The sequence below is a fragment of the Melospiza melodia genome, chromosome 5 (assembly GCF_035770615.1).
Source record: "Melospiza melodia melodia isolate bMelMel2 chromosome 5, bMelMel2.pri, whole genome shotgun sequence".
NCBI lineage: Eukaryota > Metazoa > Chordata > Aves > Passeriformes > Passerellidae > Melospiza > Melospiza melodia.
Genome location: NC_086198.1, coordinates 21,220,511 through 21,235,370, shown reverse-complemented (window position 1 = coordinate 21,235,370; position 14,860 = coordinate 21,220,511). Strand labels below are relative to the sequence as shown.

The 14,860-nt window shown below is 50.2% G+C and overlaps 1 protein-coding gene across 3 annotated transcripts in view; it reads right to left on the bottom strand.

Annotated features, from left to right (window-relative positions):
* MFHAS1 (multifunctional ROCO family signaling regulator 1) overlaps positions 1 to 11,173 on the bottom strand; it is a 34,613-nt gene extending 23,440 nt beyond the window's left edge. For all 3 annotated transcript variants that reach the window (XR_010027763.1, XR_010027762.1, XM_063156568.1), the window contains exon 1: positions 7,981 to 11,173. Coding sequence is in view for 1 of the 3 variants with exons in the window: in XM_063156568.1 (XP_063012638.1) it covers positions 7,981 to 11,173 (3,193 nt within the window). In the remaining 2 variants the exon portion in view is untranslated. The remainder of the gene's footprint in view (positions 1 to 7,980) is intronic.
* Between the last annotated feature and the right edge of the window lie 3,687 nt (positions 11,174 to 14,860).

Genomic DNA, 14,860 nt, shown 5'->3' with positions numbered 1-14,860 from the left:
CAAATATCATCCTCAAACTGGATAAAGAGATATCCTGGTATTGCTTTCATAAAGAGTCTTGCAGAAATGCACTTGGAAAAGCCTGCGAAATAATCCTGCCAGTAAAAGCCCAGCAGAAGTCTCCCATCATCTTATCAGCACAATTCAATGTATCCTAGATCAACAACACTACAGCTGCTTCCTGGAGTGCTCAAGCACCAAATCTGAGTCAGCACTTGGCAATACAAGGCAGGTCTGAACAGGATTTGAGACTGAACTTTATTTTGTGCTGAAGGTTACTTGCCCTGAGAGTTCAGTGTAGTGTGATCTTCACAAAGTGCTCAGTTTAATGGCCTTCCCAACTGAAGCACCTTGCTCATCTCCAAGCTGTGGTTTGGCTCAGGCAGAGCTTGCCATGCTCAACTGCCAATTCAAAATTAATGCTACCTTGTGAAGTGGTTAAGTCCTAGGCCATTTTCACACTCCTCCCCCAGGAATCCACAGCTAAAACCAGTAAGGAGTGCACTTGGTACACCTTTGGGTAAAGCTCAGAGCTCTTGAAAATGACCACTGGGAAAACAAAAAAACAAAGCTGAAATTAAGGTCTTGCTTTAAACCACAACCAGCTCCAGCAGGCAAGCACTCCAGCAGTCACAGCTCAGTCTGAGCACAGCCTCCATCCACTGGCCACAGACAAGTCACCCCTAACCACAGAACCTGGTAAGTCTGAAATCACAGTACCACTGACCATGTTGGCAACCTGACCAGTGTTACCACCAAGCTTTAGCCAGCAAAATACCACAAGTGCTATATGTCTTCAGCCTCCAGCATCCTCTTGAGGAAGAACCATAAGCCCTCCAAGGTGGGGATGTTGAGTCCATTTGAACATCCCAAATTAAATTTCTAACAAAGCCACCAGCCATTTTATTTTCACAGGTCTCGCATCCCCCCATCTCAGTTCTTACATCGGGTTCCCCTGACAGAAATTGCCAGAGGACAAAACTCTCCCACCTGGTCTAGCTGGAACAAAGGCCACATTCACACAGGTGACCTTGATATCCAAGACTGTAAACTTCATCCATGCAACAGCTTCCAAAAACACCACAGCCTCCTCATCCTCTGTATAAGACAGGTCCTTCATGCTGTGGTCACCAGAATCCCATCAGCTCTCCTGATGTAGGCAAGACCACCATATAACACACCATGGAGGCAGGCTGAGACTCCTGTAACCCAAGTGCATTACTTTCTTAGCTAGTCAAAAGCACTGACACATTTTGTTTGCAGCAGAGGAATTTGGTGGTTATAATTCACACTATACTCTAGGCAGTCCCTTCCCACTCCTTGTCCCTACAAGGAGCTCCCTGAAATAGGTATCCCACAAGCTCCAAAGCACCTGAGAAGAGCTGATCTTATTTGGCACCAGCCTGCTTACTCTGACAGTGGTCCACACGTGGGTGACAAGCACAGGTATCACCACTAAGGAGAGGGAGGTAAAAGGCCCCAACTGATGATCTTGTACTCAACCCCCAGAACACAATTTTCTTTACGTATCTACAGAGGCTATTCCTCTATTCACAATGGGGGCAAGGTAGAAAAAAAATTGTACACTGATGACTTCCAAGAACTAAAACCCCACATAGGACTTTTCACTATATACACTTTCCCCCTTCTTCCCTAGAAAATTATTTTCAAGAGTCAAACAAGTAGCCTGCACTATTACTAGCAAATTACTAACTGGAGAGCATGGTAGGCTATCACAGTTCCTTGCTTAATACTGCAAAAGCAATGGACACCACAGCATACAGGAGAATTACCTACCAGATGCACTTTTATGTTGTTTTTAAACTGACACTGTTTTTTACATCTCCGTCCCAATGTCAAGGAACATGTTCACATCCCCAAATGCCAACAATTCAGCACTGTTGGTGATTCCCCACCATCCTCTACTGAGATGCACAAGGATCTCTCCTGTAATACACCTGCATGTGGATCATTCACGTGCCAAACCTCAATTAAACTTACATGGGAAAACTTTTCCACTTCAGTGCTTGTAGAAGCAGGTATCATATCACCAGATGTGTGAGCACACAAGACAATGCAAAGCATGTTTCATGACACCTGTGTCCACAGCATGCTGAAGCAGCACACAAATCAGTAATCAACTCATGTAATCAACTGACTCCAGAGAGGGGAAAACCTCAACAAAAGCTTATCTCACCCTCACAGTCAGCAGCTTTTAAATAGATCTCACGCAATGAAACAAAGAATGATTTGGTACCCAGCAGCTCTTTTAGAGGTCATTTCCTGCAGAGACAAATTTCAGCAACCGTAATAAAAAACACAAACCAAAAACACAAACTAAAAAAAAAGTAATGCACTGAAGGCCAAGAACTCTGCTTTGCTTCACTAACCAAACCAAAAAGAGCCACTCAACCAAATCTAGCATCTCCCTGCTTCAGTGGTGGCAGATCAAAGTCCAGAGGCTCAATGCCCAGAGATGACCCCCACGGGGAACAGGCCAGGGCAAGACAAGTTGTTAAGGGACAAACCAGAAGAGCTTCCCTGTACCAGAGCTGACATAACAGGAAAGCTTTCTTTTATCAGAAATGCATAGGAACTTCTTGAGTAAGGAAGACGACTCCTTCAATAAAGAAAGAGGATTTCTTCAAGCAGTGTTAAGTGTGCGTGTTGCCATTCTAATTTCAAGTAATTTTAGCAAGTTCTATATTAAGAGCTTAAAAAAAAAGAGCCCCCAAAAACACACAATATGAGTAACCAGACACTGCAGGACAGCTGTAAGAAGGCAATTCAAAAACCTCAGCCTTTCTTGTGGCATCCACATTCCCTCCTGTTCCTGCATCATCCCAAGCCAGACTGTCAGGCACAAGCTCAGGTCTGCACTGACTACTTCAGTTCTCTCCAAAGACTGATTCCACATCCATATCCCACCAGGGACAGTCCCATGGCAGCCATCCACTCTGCACATCACATTTGTCCTCTGGCAATTTCTCAGCTTCCTTCAAGACCACAGAAACATTTGTTGTCCCTTTCAACATGTTGTTTAAATTAGAGGATGCCTCAGCCACCAAACAAGAGGACTTCAAATACGGACCTTGCAACACATAGGTTAATATGAAGGAAATCTCTAAAAATCAGTGAGGGCACAAAGGCTGCTACTGTGTTCCTACAGTTACCTACAGCAGGTCACAGCAGTCAAGGCTGTCACTTCAGCAGCACAGAAATCAGCTCTAGTCAGTAAACTTAATTATCCATGCTAGAGCCACGGAATGACAGTAGCTTCCTCAAGTCCAGCAACCAATCTGTGCTCTTCCCTTGAACCACAGGGCCCTGTTCAGCTTCATCCTGCCACCCAGATCATCCACACCCAAAGATCACATGGTGCTGAAGTCCTGTCCCTCTGTCTCCAATTAGTACACTGCTGAAGCCACAGCCTGCAGGATATGTGACAACAGCCCCAAAACAGCCATAGCATCTACTTTGAAAGTCAAGCAAAAAAGGCTCCACCTGCAAATGGGGAAAATAGAAGGCTGTCTAATGTTAGCATCAGGCTCTCTAACAAGCAGGTGTTGCTCTATTGCAATTTTCTATGAAAAGAACCCCAGCTACTTAAAGCATGACTACAAAGTGGAATTAGATACCTGACATGAGCCTTTCACCGAGCAGCAGCTCAGATTTTGAGGCAACTTCGGAGCCCTTCTGACAAAACCAGTCTCACCTGCTCTCGCCTCACCTTGCATGGGGTGACTCCATAGCATGACACACCACAGGATCCTCCACCTCTCTGTCTCCTGACTCCATCCCAGCCACCAAGGGAGGTCATGATACCTTTTGACTCCAACTCAGGGCTGGTGAGCATGTTCACTTTGAATCGTGTATATGGTGGCCTAGTTAGCCCTGCTCTAGCCATGACTGAGACTCACAGGGGAACTACACTATGATACCTCCATCTGTACCCCTTAAGGTGACTGGCACTATAGTCCCTGCTTCTGCTCACCCTCAATGTGGGAGACAGGCAGAGTAAGAGGCATATGATCTCCTCCCTGCTCTGATACCTCAAGAAGGGGATAGCAAGGCAGGTGGCAGATGTGCACTTTCCCTCCACAAAAGACCTCTTGCTAATCCTCCAGAGCCTTTCAAAGCTCTCCAATAGCTCTGAAGCATCCTTTTGGACAGGGGCTGCTAGGCTCACACAGTATTTTTGCCCATGGCTTTCTATTTGTTGTCATGTTTTTACTCTGTGAAAACCCACATCACCTTATCTTACTTGCCCATCTTCTGCAATGGACACAGACCCCTCTTATGTCTACACTCATACAGCCCCTTCACAAGGCAGGAATAAAGGAAAACCAGCAGTCAAACAACCCCTCCCAGCCCAAACACCAGAAGAATCATGCACAGGACATCAGGACACCTTGTACAAAAAAAGGCAGTCTGGAAGAGCCCGTGGTGCCCCAGACCCAGCCTAGCACAGGGCAAGGGGAAACAGCAGCAGGGCAGTCAGCAGGTGCATATGAATGCAAGCTCGGAAAATCCAGTCACATTTGTCCAAACAAAGCACACGTGTCTACTATCAGACAGATGGCAAATCACCTCCACCCCCCCATCCCAAGTCATTTAATAGCTTACAAGACATGAATAACCTAAAAGCTCTTCAGTCCAGGGGCTAAAAGAACATCACATACAAATGAGAGCATTCCACAATGTCTTGGAGAAGTGAACCATTCCTGTTGGTTACTCAAAGAGATATGACTTTCTTAGCCTGGTAGGGACACTTTCATTTATATACCACGCAAATGTAAAAGAAAAAAACCAATTTAACACATTGAGCTGTTATCAGCCAAGTGGATGACTGCAGCCTCAAAGCATACTAAAATTCCAACTCAGATGCCAATTCAGTTACTATTTTGTCCAGCTACAAAACTGTTTCAAACACAAAAACTTCCTTAAAAGGACTCCAACAAGGCATTTTTATTTCATTTTCATTCACTCTTTGCAATAAACCCTCAGAAAGCTGAATCCAGAACCTTAATTTTTATTTACCATTTCTATACACAGTAGCCCTATTTCTGGAGATTTGTGTATGTATTATCAATGGAAGCTATAGTGTGCAGGACGGAGAGGAAAGGGAAGGAGAGGAAAACCAAAGATTAATCCTCAAGTTGTGGACTCCCTTTCTGAAAGGGACTCTAATAAAAATTTTGGATGACCAAAGAATGCACCATAAGTTTCATGAATGACAACACAGATTGCACAACCACACAGAGAGCCAGACTGCACTTCCATTTTTGAGCACAAATTTGGCAGTGTCTACACAGAAATATTTCCCTTATTAAGGTCAACTGGCTGCAAAGCACTTCTTCAGTGCAGTCCTAAAAAGCCCACAGACCTATTTAAGTATTAGGAACATTGTAATTGTCAGTGATTTCCACTAAAAGAGCTTGGAAAGAAACACAGACATCTCCCTCACTACATATTTTCCTAACATTAGACTCCTCTCTTTCCTACACCTTGTCAAAAATGACACCAACCATGATTCACTTGCACGACAGCAAGCTTGGCAGAATGGCTTAAACATGCACGCCTCCTGATCAACAAAATCGGGAGGGAAAAAAAGTCTTGAGTTCACGATTGCCATTTAGGGGCTCCTAAACAGTCTTTTATTCATAGAGCAGATACACAGCAAGGAATATTTTAGATTAAATGCAGACATCCAGGCCTCCCAAGTCAAATCACAGCTCACATTTTTCATATAGTCCAGATCAAACCTGGGCTAGATTCAAGCATCATCCATGACAACAAGCAGGCTTCTCAATAAATTGATTTAATCACTCTTCAGCATTTCCACAGATCAGCCTTGCCTTTTAAACATGTCCGTCTGCTGTTCTCCCAGCTAGAGTCACAGGGTATCCAAGTTTAAAAGTCATTCCCTGCCCCAAAGCAGGGTCACACCTGGGATGCTATTCTGTGCCCCTGATAGCAAGGCCTGAATTCCCTGCTGGAGCACCTCAAAAATGCTGCAAGCCCCTTTCCACAGGCAGCATCACCCAGGTGTCGTTTGGAGACCTGGCACACAAGCCCCAGCTCCCCGCCATGCTCAGCACACTGCTTACCTGGGCCTTCCCTTCCCAGCACCTGGCCTGGCTCCCAGGCGAGATAAATCCTTTCCCACCTCTAAGGAAACATACATGGCACAGCCAAGTCCAAAGGAAAAGGCCCTTCAATGCCCCTCTCATGCTTCTGAACCTGCTCTGACCATCACTGGGGTCAGCAACAGCCTGCAGACAGTCTGGCTCCTCTTCAAATTTCCCTTCTAAAGCATCATCTACTCACAGGGAGAAAAGGGACAGCCACAAAGCATTCACCAGTTAAAAAAAAAAAAAGGAAAGAGATGCGTGACTAGAGACTGGAATTCACAAGCTAAATCTTCAGTAGTTGCCCATCACACTGCACACTCACGTGTCTGCTGTCGTGACTAATTTTGGGGAGGGTTGTTGGGGTTTTTTTCAGGGGTTCTGCAGCAGGTTTGGATTTTTCAGTTTCCAGAGTGTTTTGTTTGGAAAGCAGATCACATTGCCCTATGCACCATGTCAGCAGCAAGATATCACTCAGCAGGTCTCACAGCATGGGCTCACCCCCCAGTCCACTGGCTCTTACATAAGTGAGCAGTTGGAGGGAGATACAGCTGATGGAGCCAGGAGTCAGGCTGAGGAGCAAACTGCACCTTCTTATTCTAAATGTCCAGAGGAAATAAAAAAAAAAAAAAAAAAAAAAAAAAAAAAAAACCAAAAAACAAGAAACCAAACCCCAAAACAACCCCAGAAAACCCACACCTTATTAATCACATTTGCTTATGAACAAATTTAGCACCACTGCTTGCTCTAAGTCAAATCATGCTTACAGTTCCCTGCACAATTTCAGGCTACCTCTTAATAATGTGCCAACACACCTCTAACATGGTTGTTACAATGCAGATTTCTGGAGCATTGCTCACAGTCCAGACTGCATTTTGATTTCATGCAGATTTACACATCAAAGCACCTTTCCCATGGCACCCTGCAAGCCGCAGAGCAAACCCAAGCAGAGCAGGGAGGACACTAGTCAGTACCTGCACACACAAAGTAAAACAGATGCTGCTGGAAAACATCACCGATAAAAATCACAACTTTAGAGGTGACAGCTTTAAAAAGCACCACAACCTGTCACGTTCCAGAGGAGAGGGGTTATGCTTTTTTCATTTGAGGAAGGGAGAGAGAGGAAGGAAAATAAAACGTGCTTGAGAACAGCTCCAAAAGGCAGTTTGGGAATCACTTCTAGGTGAGACACTTAAACAAAGAAGATAGAGTATCCTTCTCTCTTCAGTGAGAAATGCTTCCTACTAGAGACAGGGCTCAAAGGAAGCTCAGAGAAAGCTCTCTTTACACAGGGCTATGGAGACCAACACACCCATTGTCTGCCAGGAGGAGCTTTCCTGCATTCAGATAGACTGCAGCAAAGGCCAGGTTTTGGGGGTGAAGGGTTGAAGGGGGGGACGGGAGATACCTGCAATGTTTTAGGCATCTCTGTTCATGTTTACAAATAGCTCCAAGGAAGTGGGAGCTGCAGGGTAAAAGGAACTAGGGGAAAAAACCTCAACAGCACAATCCCATTCAAAGAAATCAAAACAAGGACAGTTCAGAGACTTCTCAACAATGGCACTGCCAACCCTCAGGGCCAAAACCCAAAAAGCAGAGAGAAAAGGCGCAGACAAAGGGGGATGTAACACCCCCCTCCTCTCAGAATAAGGTTATTTTAAGCCTGTCTCCTTGGAGCTACCCTAATATTTTCTCTCATGACTCAAACCACCAGGGAAAGGAGTTAGAGCAGAGAAGAAAAAAGAAAAAAAGAAAAAAAAAAACAGAGCTATGGCTGACCTCACAAGACACCTTTCTAGTAGGGGCAAAGCTCCAAAAGAGATGAAAGGCAAGCTGGGCTGTGCCTTACCTGGAAAAGTGTGTGGGTTGGGTGACCCTCTTTTAAGGCACTTTGAACAGAGGACATGCACAGTGTAGTACAGGCCCGGCCATTCCTGGAGCAGGACATTCAGTTCTTCCACTAAAGGCGTAATAGCTTGCCAAGCTGTCCAGATATTTGGTAGGGACGCATGACTAGCGATAGACAGAGTGTCTGGCTGCAGAGCTCCCCTGGCAGGCCGGTAGCTCACCACCACAGGCACCTTTCCCCGGTAGGCATAAATCTGGTATTTGCCGTCTGACCGCTGAACCACGTGGCTGTTAATCTGGACACTGTAGCGTGCAAACAAGCCGGGTGGGAAAATGAATGGAAAGCTATATTCAATCTGCAGCTGCTCAACCACGAAGGACTGTCCGCTCAGATTGGTGCCGTGGATCCATGCCTCCGCATGGGGCACCTCGTTTTTCACGTAGCAGGGAAACTTGTACCAAGCAGCCGCCCCATTTAAGGGCTTGCATTTGGGTTTGTTGACACAGTAACATAGCCCCATCTTCTCCAGCAGCTCCAGAATGAGCTGCAGATCCTCCCGACTCTGGATGTGGGGCTTAAGAAGGAGACGGATAACGTGGGCAGGAAGGAGGCCGTGCAGCAAGAAGCCCTCCACGTAATGATGGAGCTGAGTGGTCCTCAGTTCGTCAATCTGGGTGTCGCTGAGCAGTTTCTGGAGCAGCACGGTGGCATCCCGCTGGCAGAAGACGTTGAGGATGTCTATGAGCCGCGGCAGGTTGTGGAACACGTACTCCCGCAAGGTGAGGTGCTCCTCAAAGTAGAGCAGCTTTCCGCTCTCGTGCAGGTAGGACAGGGCGCTCTGCAGCCGATCCTCCGTCAGGCCCGCCTGCAAGCCCAGCCGGGCAGAGTCCCACCAGCTAAGCCACAGCTGCTGAGCTTGAGGCTGGAAGTGCAGCTCCTCCAGAACTTGCCAGGACTTGGGCAACACCCGGTGCAGGTTCGGGAAGATATCCCGGTGCTCGGCCACCGAGAGGAGCTTGTCCCGCAGGCGACGCACCTGGCAACGGTCCTGGCAGCTGAAAGGCAGCACTGGAGACAGGATCTGTGGGCGGTGGTTGAGCAGATACTGAAACTGGGCTTTCTTCCGCCGCAAGTTCTTGTCAGAGACCCCGTAAAAGGCAGCATGCGGGCTGGAGCAGCGCAGGTCAAAGTCCTGTCCCAGAGCCTCATCCACCTGCTGGACTAAGCTCTGGAGTCCCTCAGCATCCCTCTTCTCCTGCTGAGCGATCTGGTGATGGATGTCCAGGCATTTCTCTTCCAACTCCCGCTCCGCACAGAGGTCGGCATGGGTTCCCACCATGCACACTACGGCATGGGGCACCTTGGAGCTGAGCCAGTGTAAGAAATAGCCCACAGAGCGGTAGAAGTGCTGAGGGACGTAGGCACTCAAATTCACCACCAGCACATACAAGGCTCCAGGGGAGAGGAAGAAAGACTGGATCACATCATAGCTCGGGTCCCCCGCCAGCTCATACACAATGAACGTCAGGCCCCTCTCTGCATCTGCTGTCCAGTCCATCACCTCGATGCCCTTACTGCCTCCTGATAGTCCTAGTCCCAGTGGTACTCGGGGCACATTGGGTGGCAGTGACGGTGCAGGGGATGTTTTGTCCCTTTTTGCTCGGTGAGAGGGCACACGAGAAGGGATGTCCTGCCGCTCAACAGGGAGACGTTCCACCTGTTGCGTGACAGGTACCCGAGTTGAGGAATTGTCTTGAGGCTCTGGAAAGGGGCAACACCCAACTGCCACCCTCCCAACGTCCTGCTGTTGCCCAGGAAACCCTCTGTGCTGGGTGTTCCCTGCCTCCAGGCTTCCCATGTCCTCTCTCTTCTCATTTTCCTCCATGAGGCATCGTCTCAGCAGGGTCTTTCCTGCATCCTTTAGGCCCATGAGGACTAGTTTGAGGCGGGGTTTGAGGGCAGGCTGGGAGTGGGCCAGTTCCTGCTGGTAAGCTGCGATGTAGGGGATGCCTTTCATGCACACCTCATAGGGGGGCTGGATGAGGGGGTTGTCTTTGATCTTCCACAGGGTGACACGGGAAAGCTGCCCGAAGCCCTCAGGCAGGATGGCGATCTGGTTGCCTTGCAGGACCAACTCCTCTAAGCTGTGGAGGAGCACGATGGAGTCAGGCAGGTAGCGGATGCGGTTGTTGTCCAGCCAGAGAGTGCGGAGCTGGTGGAGCTGACAGAGGTGAGGGGGCAGCACGGTGAGCTGGTTGCGGCTCAGGTACAGCTCCTCCAGACTGGGCAGTGCCAAGATGGCAGAGGGGAACTCCTCCAGCAGGTTGGATGAAAGGTTCAGCATCTTGAGCCGCTGTAGTCTGCCGAAGCCAGCGGGCAGCGCCTGCAGCCGGTTGCCGTCCAGCATGAGGCTCTCGAGGGCGCTCAGCTGGCAGAGACCCTCGGGAAGGGACGCCAGCCCGGTGCCGCTGAGCCAGAGGATCTTGAGGCGGCGGAGAGCAGCGATGCCCTCGGGCAGGGCCCCGAGGTGGCGGTTGCCGGAACAGTCGAGCTCCTCCAGGGCGGCCAGCTCCAGCAGCGGGGCAGGGAAGGAGGGCAGCAGGTTGTGGTCGACGTCGAGGGTGCGGAGGTGCCGCAGGCGGCCCAGGCCCTCGGGCAGGCGGCGCAGGCGGTTGAAGCTGAGGTCGAGCTCCTCGAGGCAGCCCAGCTCGGCGAGGCGGGGGGGCAGCCCCGGGCCCTCGGCGCCCAGTTCGTTGTGGCTGAGGCTGAGCTTACGCAGGCCCCGCAGCCCCGCCAGCGCCCCGCCGTCCCCCAGGCCCCGCAGCCGGTTGTGGCTGAGGTCGAGCTCGGCCAGGCGGTCCAGGTGGCGCAGGGCGGCGGCGGGCAGGCGGGCCAGCCGGTTGCGCCGCAGGCTGAGCACCCGCAGCCCGCTCAGGGCGGCACCCACCTCCTCGGGCAGCTCCTCCAGCCCCCGCCCGCACAGGTTCAGCGCCTCCAGCTCCCCCAGCGCCGCCGCCGCCAGGGACGGGAGGCGAGGAGCGGCGGCATCGGGGGGCGGCGGCGGCCCCCCCGGCGGCCCCGCGTCCGGCTCGGGCTCGGGCTCGGGCTCGCCGGGGCCGCCCTGCAGCTTCCGTGCGCGCAGGGCGGCGTCGCGCCACAGCCGCACCGCCTTCGGGGGCTCCGTCTGAGCCATGGCCGGGGGAGCGGGCCCCCGCCCCGCCCGACCCTACCTGCCGCCGCCGCCGCTCGCCATGGGCGCGGCCGCGCTGCGCGTCGCCGCCGTCGCGACGGGCTCGGGGCTCCCCGCGGCTCCGCGCCGGCACCGCCGCCGCGCCGCGCCGCCCCGCTCCGCTCACGTACCGCCGCCGCCGCTGCCACCGCCCCGCCGGGGGCGGGACGCGGTCACGGCCCGGCCCCGGCAGCGCCGCGCCGCCTCCGCGCCGGGGAGAGCCGGCCTTGCCTTTGGGGACACCCCGCCCCTGCCAGCCGGGCACCGGCCCTTTCTCCCCGAGAAGGAACGGTCCGGAAGAGACTCCCGGCCTCAGGCTCCTACCCCCGGCAACGCCCGAGAGAGCGGCCTTCGGGTGCCCCGGTGGGGTGAGCCCGCCTGGCCCCGGAGGCGGTGGGGCAGCGGCGGTGGCGGTGCTGGTGGCGGTGCCGCCGGGACCCCGGTGTGTGACAGCCGCCGCCCCAGGTCTCGCCCAGTGCCTGGGCTCGCTGAGAGCTTTGCGAGCCGCCCGACTCACCACGGAGCTACGGCAAAAGGTGTTGTGTTACCCCGTGTCATTTTTTCTCGAGGCAAGGGCTGATTTTTCATCCAGCCCTGCAAGAAATCGAGGTTAACCTTTCTTTCCATTCAGTGAATGTTCTTCCGTGTTGAGAGAGTGCGAAAGCCTGCAGCCCTCTGGTTAATCGGAGCAACTCTGCCACCTTCCTGCCATGCTTTGTTTCCTGTGCTGCATCCATCTGGCCAGACCCTAAACACTGCCTTCTCCAGGTTCCTCAGTCAAGCTTTGCCCCAGGGGGTCGCAGAAATAGGCGTGGAAATTTCCGCCTCTGCTATCGGGGGGAAGAGAGCCCCTTTACAGTGGAGCCGCGAATCAGGGTGACTCGGGCTGTGGGCGCTCAGTTTTCCCGAGATGTGTGACCTTACCCTTGCAAATGTCAGCGATGCACCGTGGCCAGAGGTTCACAGATTGTAAAACGTCATTGTCTTTGTTTAGCACTGGACACTCCAGCGTGCCTTGGGGGCTTTGGTGCTTCCTTTCACCGTGGAAGCAACCTTTCCCCTTGTTGTTACAGCTAACATTAAAGCATGCTGTAAACTATTACTTCAGACGCATGAAAAGAAAAAAAAAAAAAGGATTAGAAATTAAAAGTAGTACAGTACACAGGGCAACCAGATTTATTGTCTTCCTTTATTGTGGAAAGCCATCACAAGAATGACACCTTTCCTTTTGGGTGGCCCTGTGCATCTGACTGTGCCTGGAGAGGAGGAGAGAGCTGAACCAGCTTTGTGTGGAGCCATAGTCACTGCACTAAATTATTAAATTTACAAATTACTAAAACTACAAGATTGCAAAGGCTCAGATTTAGTTTCTGTATTTCCTATTATTAACAGACAAGCAGAGATAGAAGACTTTTTCAGGCCCTCCGAGTTCTGGGAAACCTTCACCAGGTTGCTGCTAAGTGAGAATGGCATCACTGTGTAGGGAAAATCTTCCTGTGTTGGCTGGTAAAGCCAGACAAAGGACACAAAGGACAGGAAGGAAAGTCCATGCTGAGAGAAAGTGTGGCTCTATGAAGGTAAAACTCATTTCCAAGTAGAATTCAGGAGCTGCCCAAAGCCAACAGAGGCAATCCTGAGCTCATGTTTTGGCTCTAGGGCCACTGTTGAGAGAACAGTATTCAGGGATACACATGATCCATGAGACTCTGCTGAGAGGTCCTAAACCTGTGGATAAACTTCTTCCAGATCCTGACCCTGGGAAACAGAAATACTTCATGGCCTCTTGCTAAATTGTGCCCATCTAGAAGTAGTTTCCAAGCTTATACTCATTTATTACAGAGCATCCCTGCAGTGGGTCAACACATCTTTTATTTGGGCTAACCTAGTTTTTGTGTCTTTCCTTTTCTGAAGGTCACGTAAGAAGTTGCCCTTCTCTGTGCTCCAAAAGGAGCACTCTCCTTCCTCATTTCTAGAGTGGCACATTCAATTCCTACTGGGGAAAGAGTCATTCCTTTCTCCCATCCTCTTGCCCAATAAGTCTTGTAGAAATAAAACCAGGTTGATGGTTTAATTTCCTGCCCTCTACATGCAAAACCACCCAACCTGTTGCTATCAAAATTACATTTCTAAATCAAGATGGTGTTGCTAGAAACAAAACATCTCTGCAGGGAAAATTGACCCTGTCTTCAAATTTGCAGCAAATTTTCTTCTTTCCAATGCCTTGTGCAGGTAAAGACAGCAAAAGCAGCATCATTATTGAGGGCCACCCACCCCATGATTCCTGTGGGCGCTGCAGATCCTCTCTGAGGCCAGGGCAGGCTTCCAGTTGCTATGTGACCCACAGCAAGTGAACTCAAAAGGCTGCCACTGCATGATCCTCTTGTTTCCCATGGGAAAACTGGAGGAACTCCACTGGGGATGCTCCAAGCAGCTGCTTGGCTCAGCCAGCTGAAAAACACCAGGGAGAGCAGTGCTTATCTCCATCTGCCTGCTATTAGAGGTCATAGCCTGTATTAAACGTATCTTTCTGGCAGCATGCAAGGACAGACAGGGTAAGTTTTTTCACTAAGCAGGGAAAGCTTTGACTGTGAACCTTCCTATCGAAATATGCAAAGCAGCAGGAGCTGAATTCCTCCCCATTGAGAAGGAGAAGTCATGTAGCACTATTCAAACTTTGATAAGCTCCTGTAGGTGATGAATGAAGCTAAGGCAGAAGAAACGTGATGAACAGCATGCTGGCACAAAGACATCCCCAGGGCTGCTTGAAGGTTGCCCAAAGAGGAAAGCTCTGCTGCTTTCCCATGAGCCTTACACTTTATCCCATTATGCCTGCATGAGTGTGCAAATCCGTGATGGTGCCAGCCAGGGATGGTTTCTCTTGGCTTTTTCAACACATTCACCACAGTCAAAGCTGCCAATAGGGAATGAGATAGGTAGTTTCTGGGGAAAAGATTTTGTTTCTCATAAAATGTGGCTTTTGGTACAGACCTAGATGATTCCTTATCTTCCCATCTTCTTAGGCAGAGGAGATATATTTTTCCAAACATGACTTCCTCATTTCCTCTCAATTTACTCATCAGCTTGCTAGAGGTCCATTAAACATGAGCATCAGCATGCTGGATGCTGGTTTTAGAGCCATTTCCTAATTTTTAGAGGTTAAAAATATTCAGAAACCACACCAAACCCCTTTCTTGCTGCTCAGGATCAGCTGGGACTTACAGCCAGGTGGCTGTAAGATTGCCAGGAAATCTATAAAGCATTTTATAAAAAAAAAAATCCAATTTCAGTGGGTTCCATTATATGTCAGAATTGCATTTGCAGTTATTAATTTTAAATAGTAGTCCTGCAAAATCCTATGGATGGAATTTAATTATTCAGATGAAATCTGAAGTGCTTCCACTTTACTGAGCCCTGCACCTGCATCATTAATAAGATTTCTATGTAAAGCACCTTCTTCCTGGGTCAGGGAAAAGGCACTGAGTAATCAACAGTATTTCAGGCCCTTGCAGGACAAGAGGTGCAAATGGAACCAGCTGCTTGTGACAGGACACGAACTTAAATCAGCTCAACAGAAGCACCAAGCCGCTGTGGCAGGCAGATGCAGGGTGTGCTGTGGGCCAGGGCAGAGCTCACAGGCTCTGGCAGCAGCAG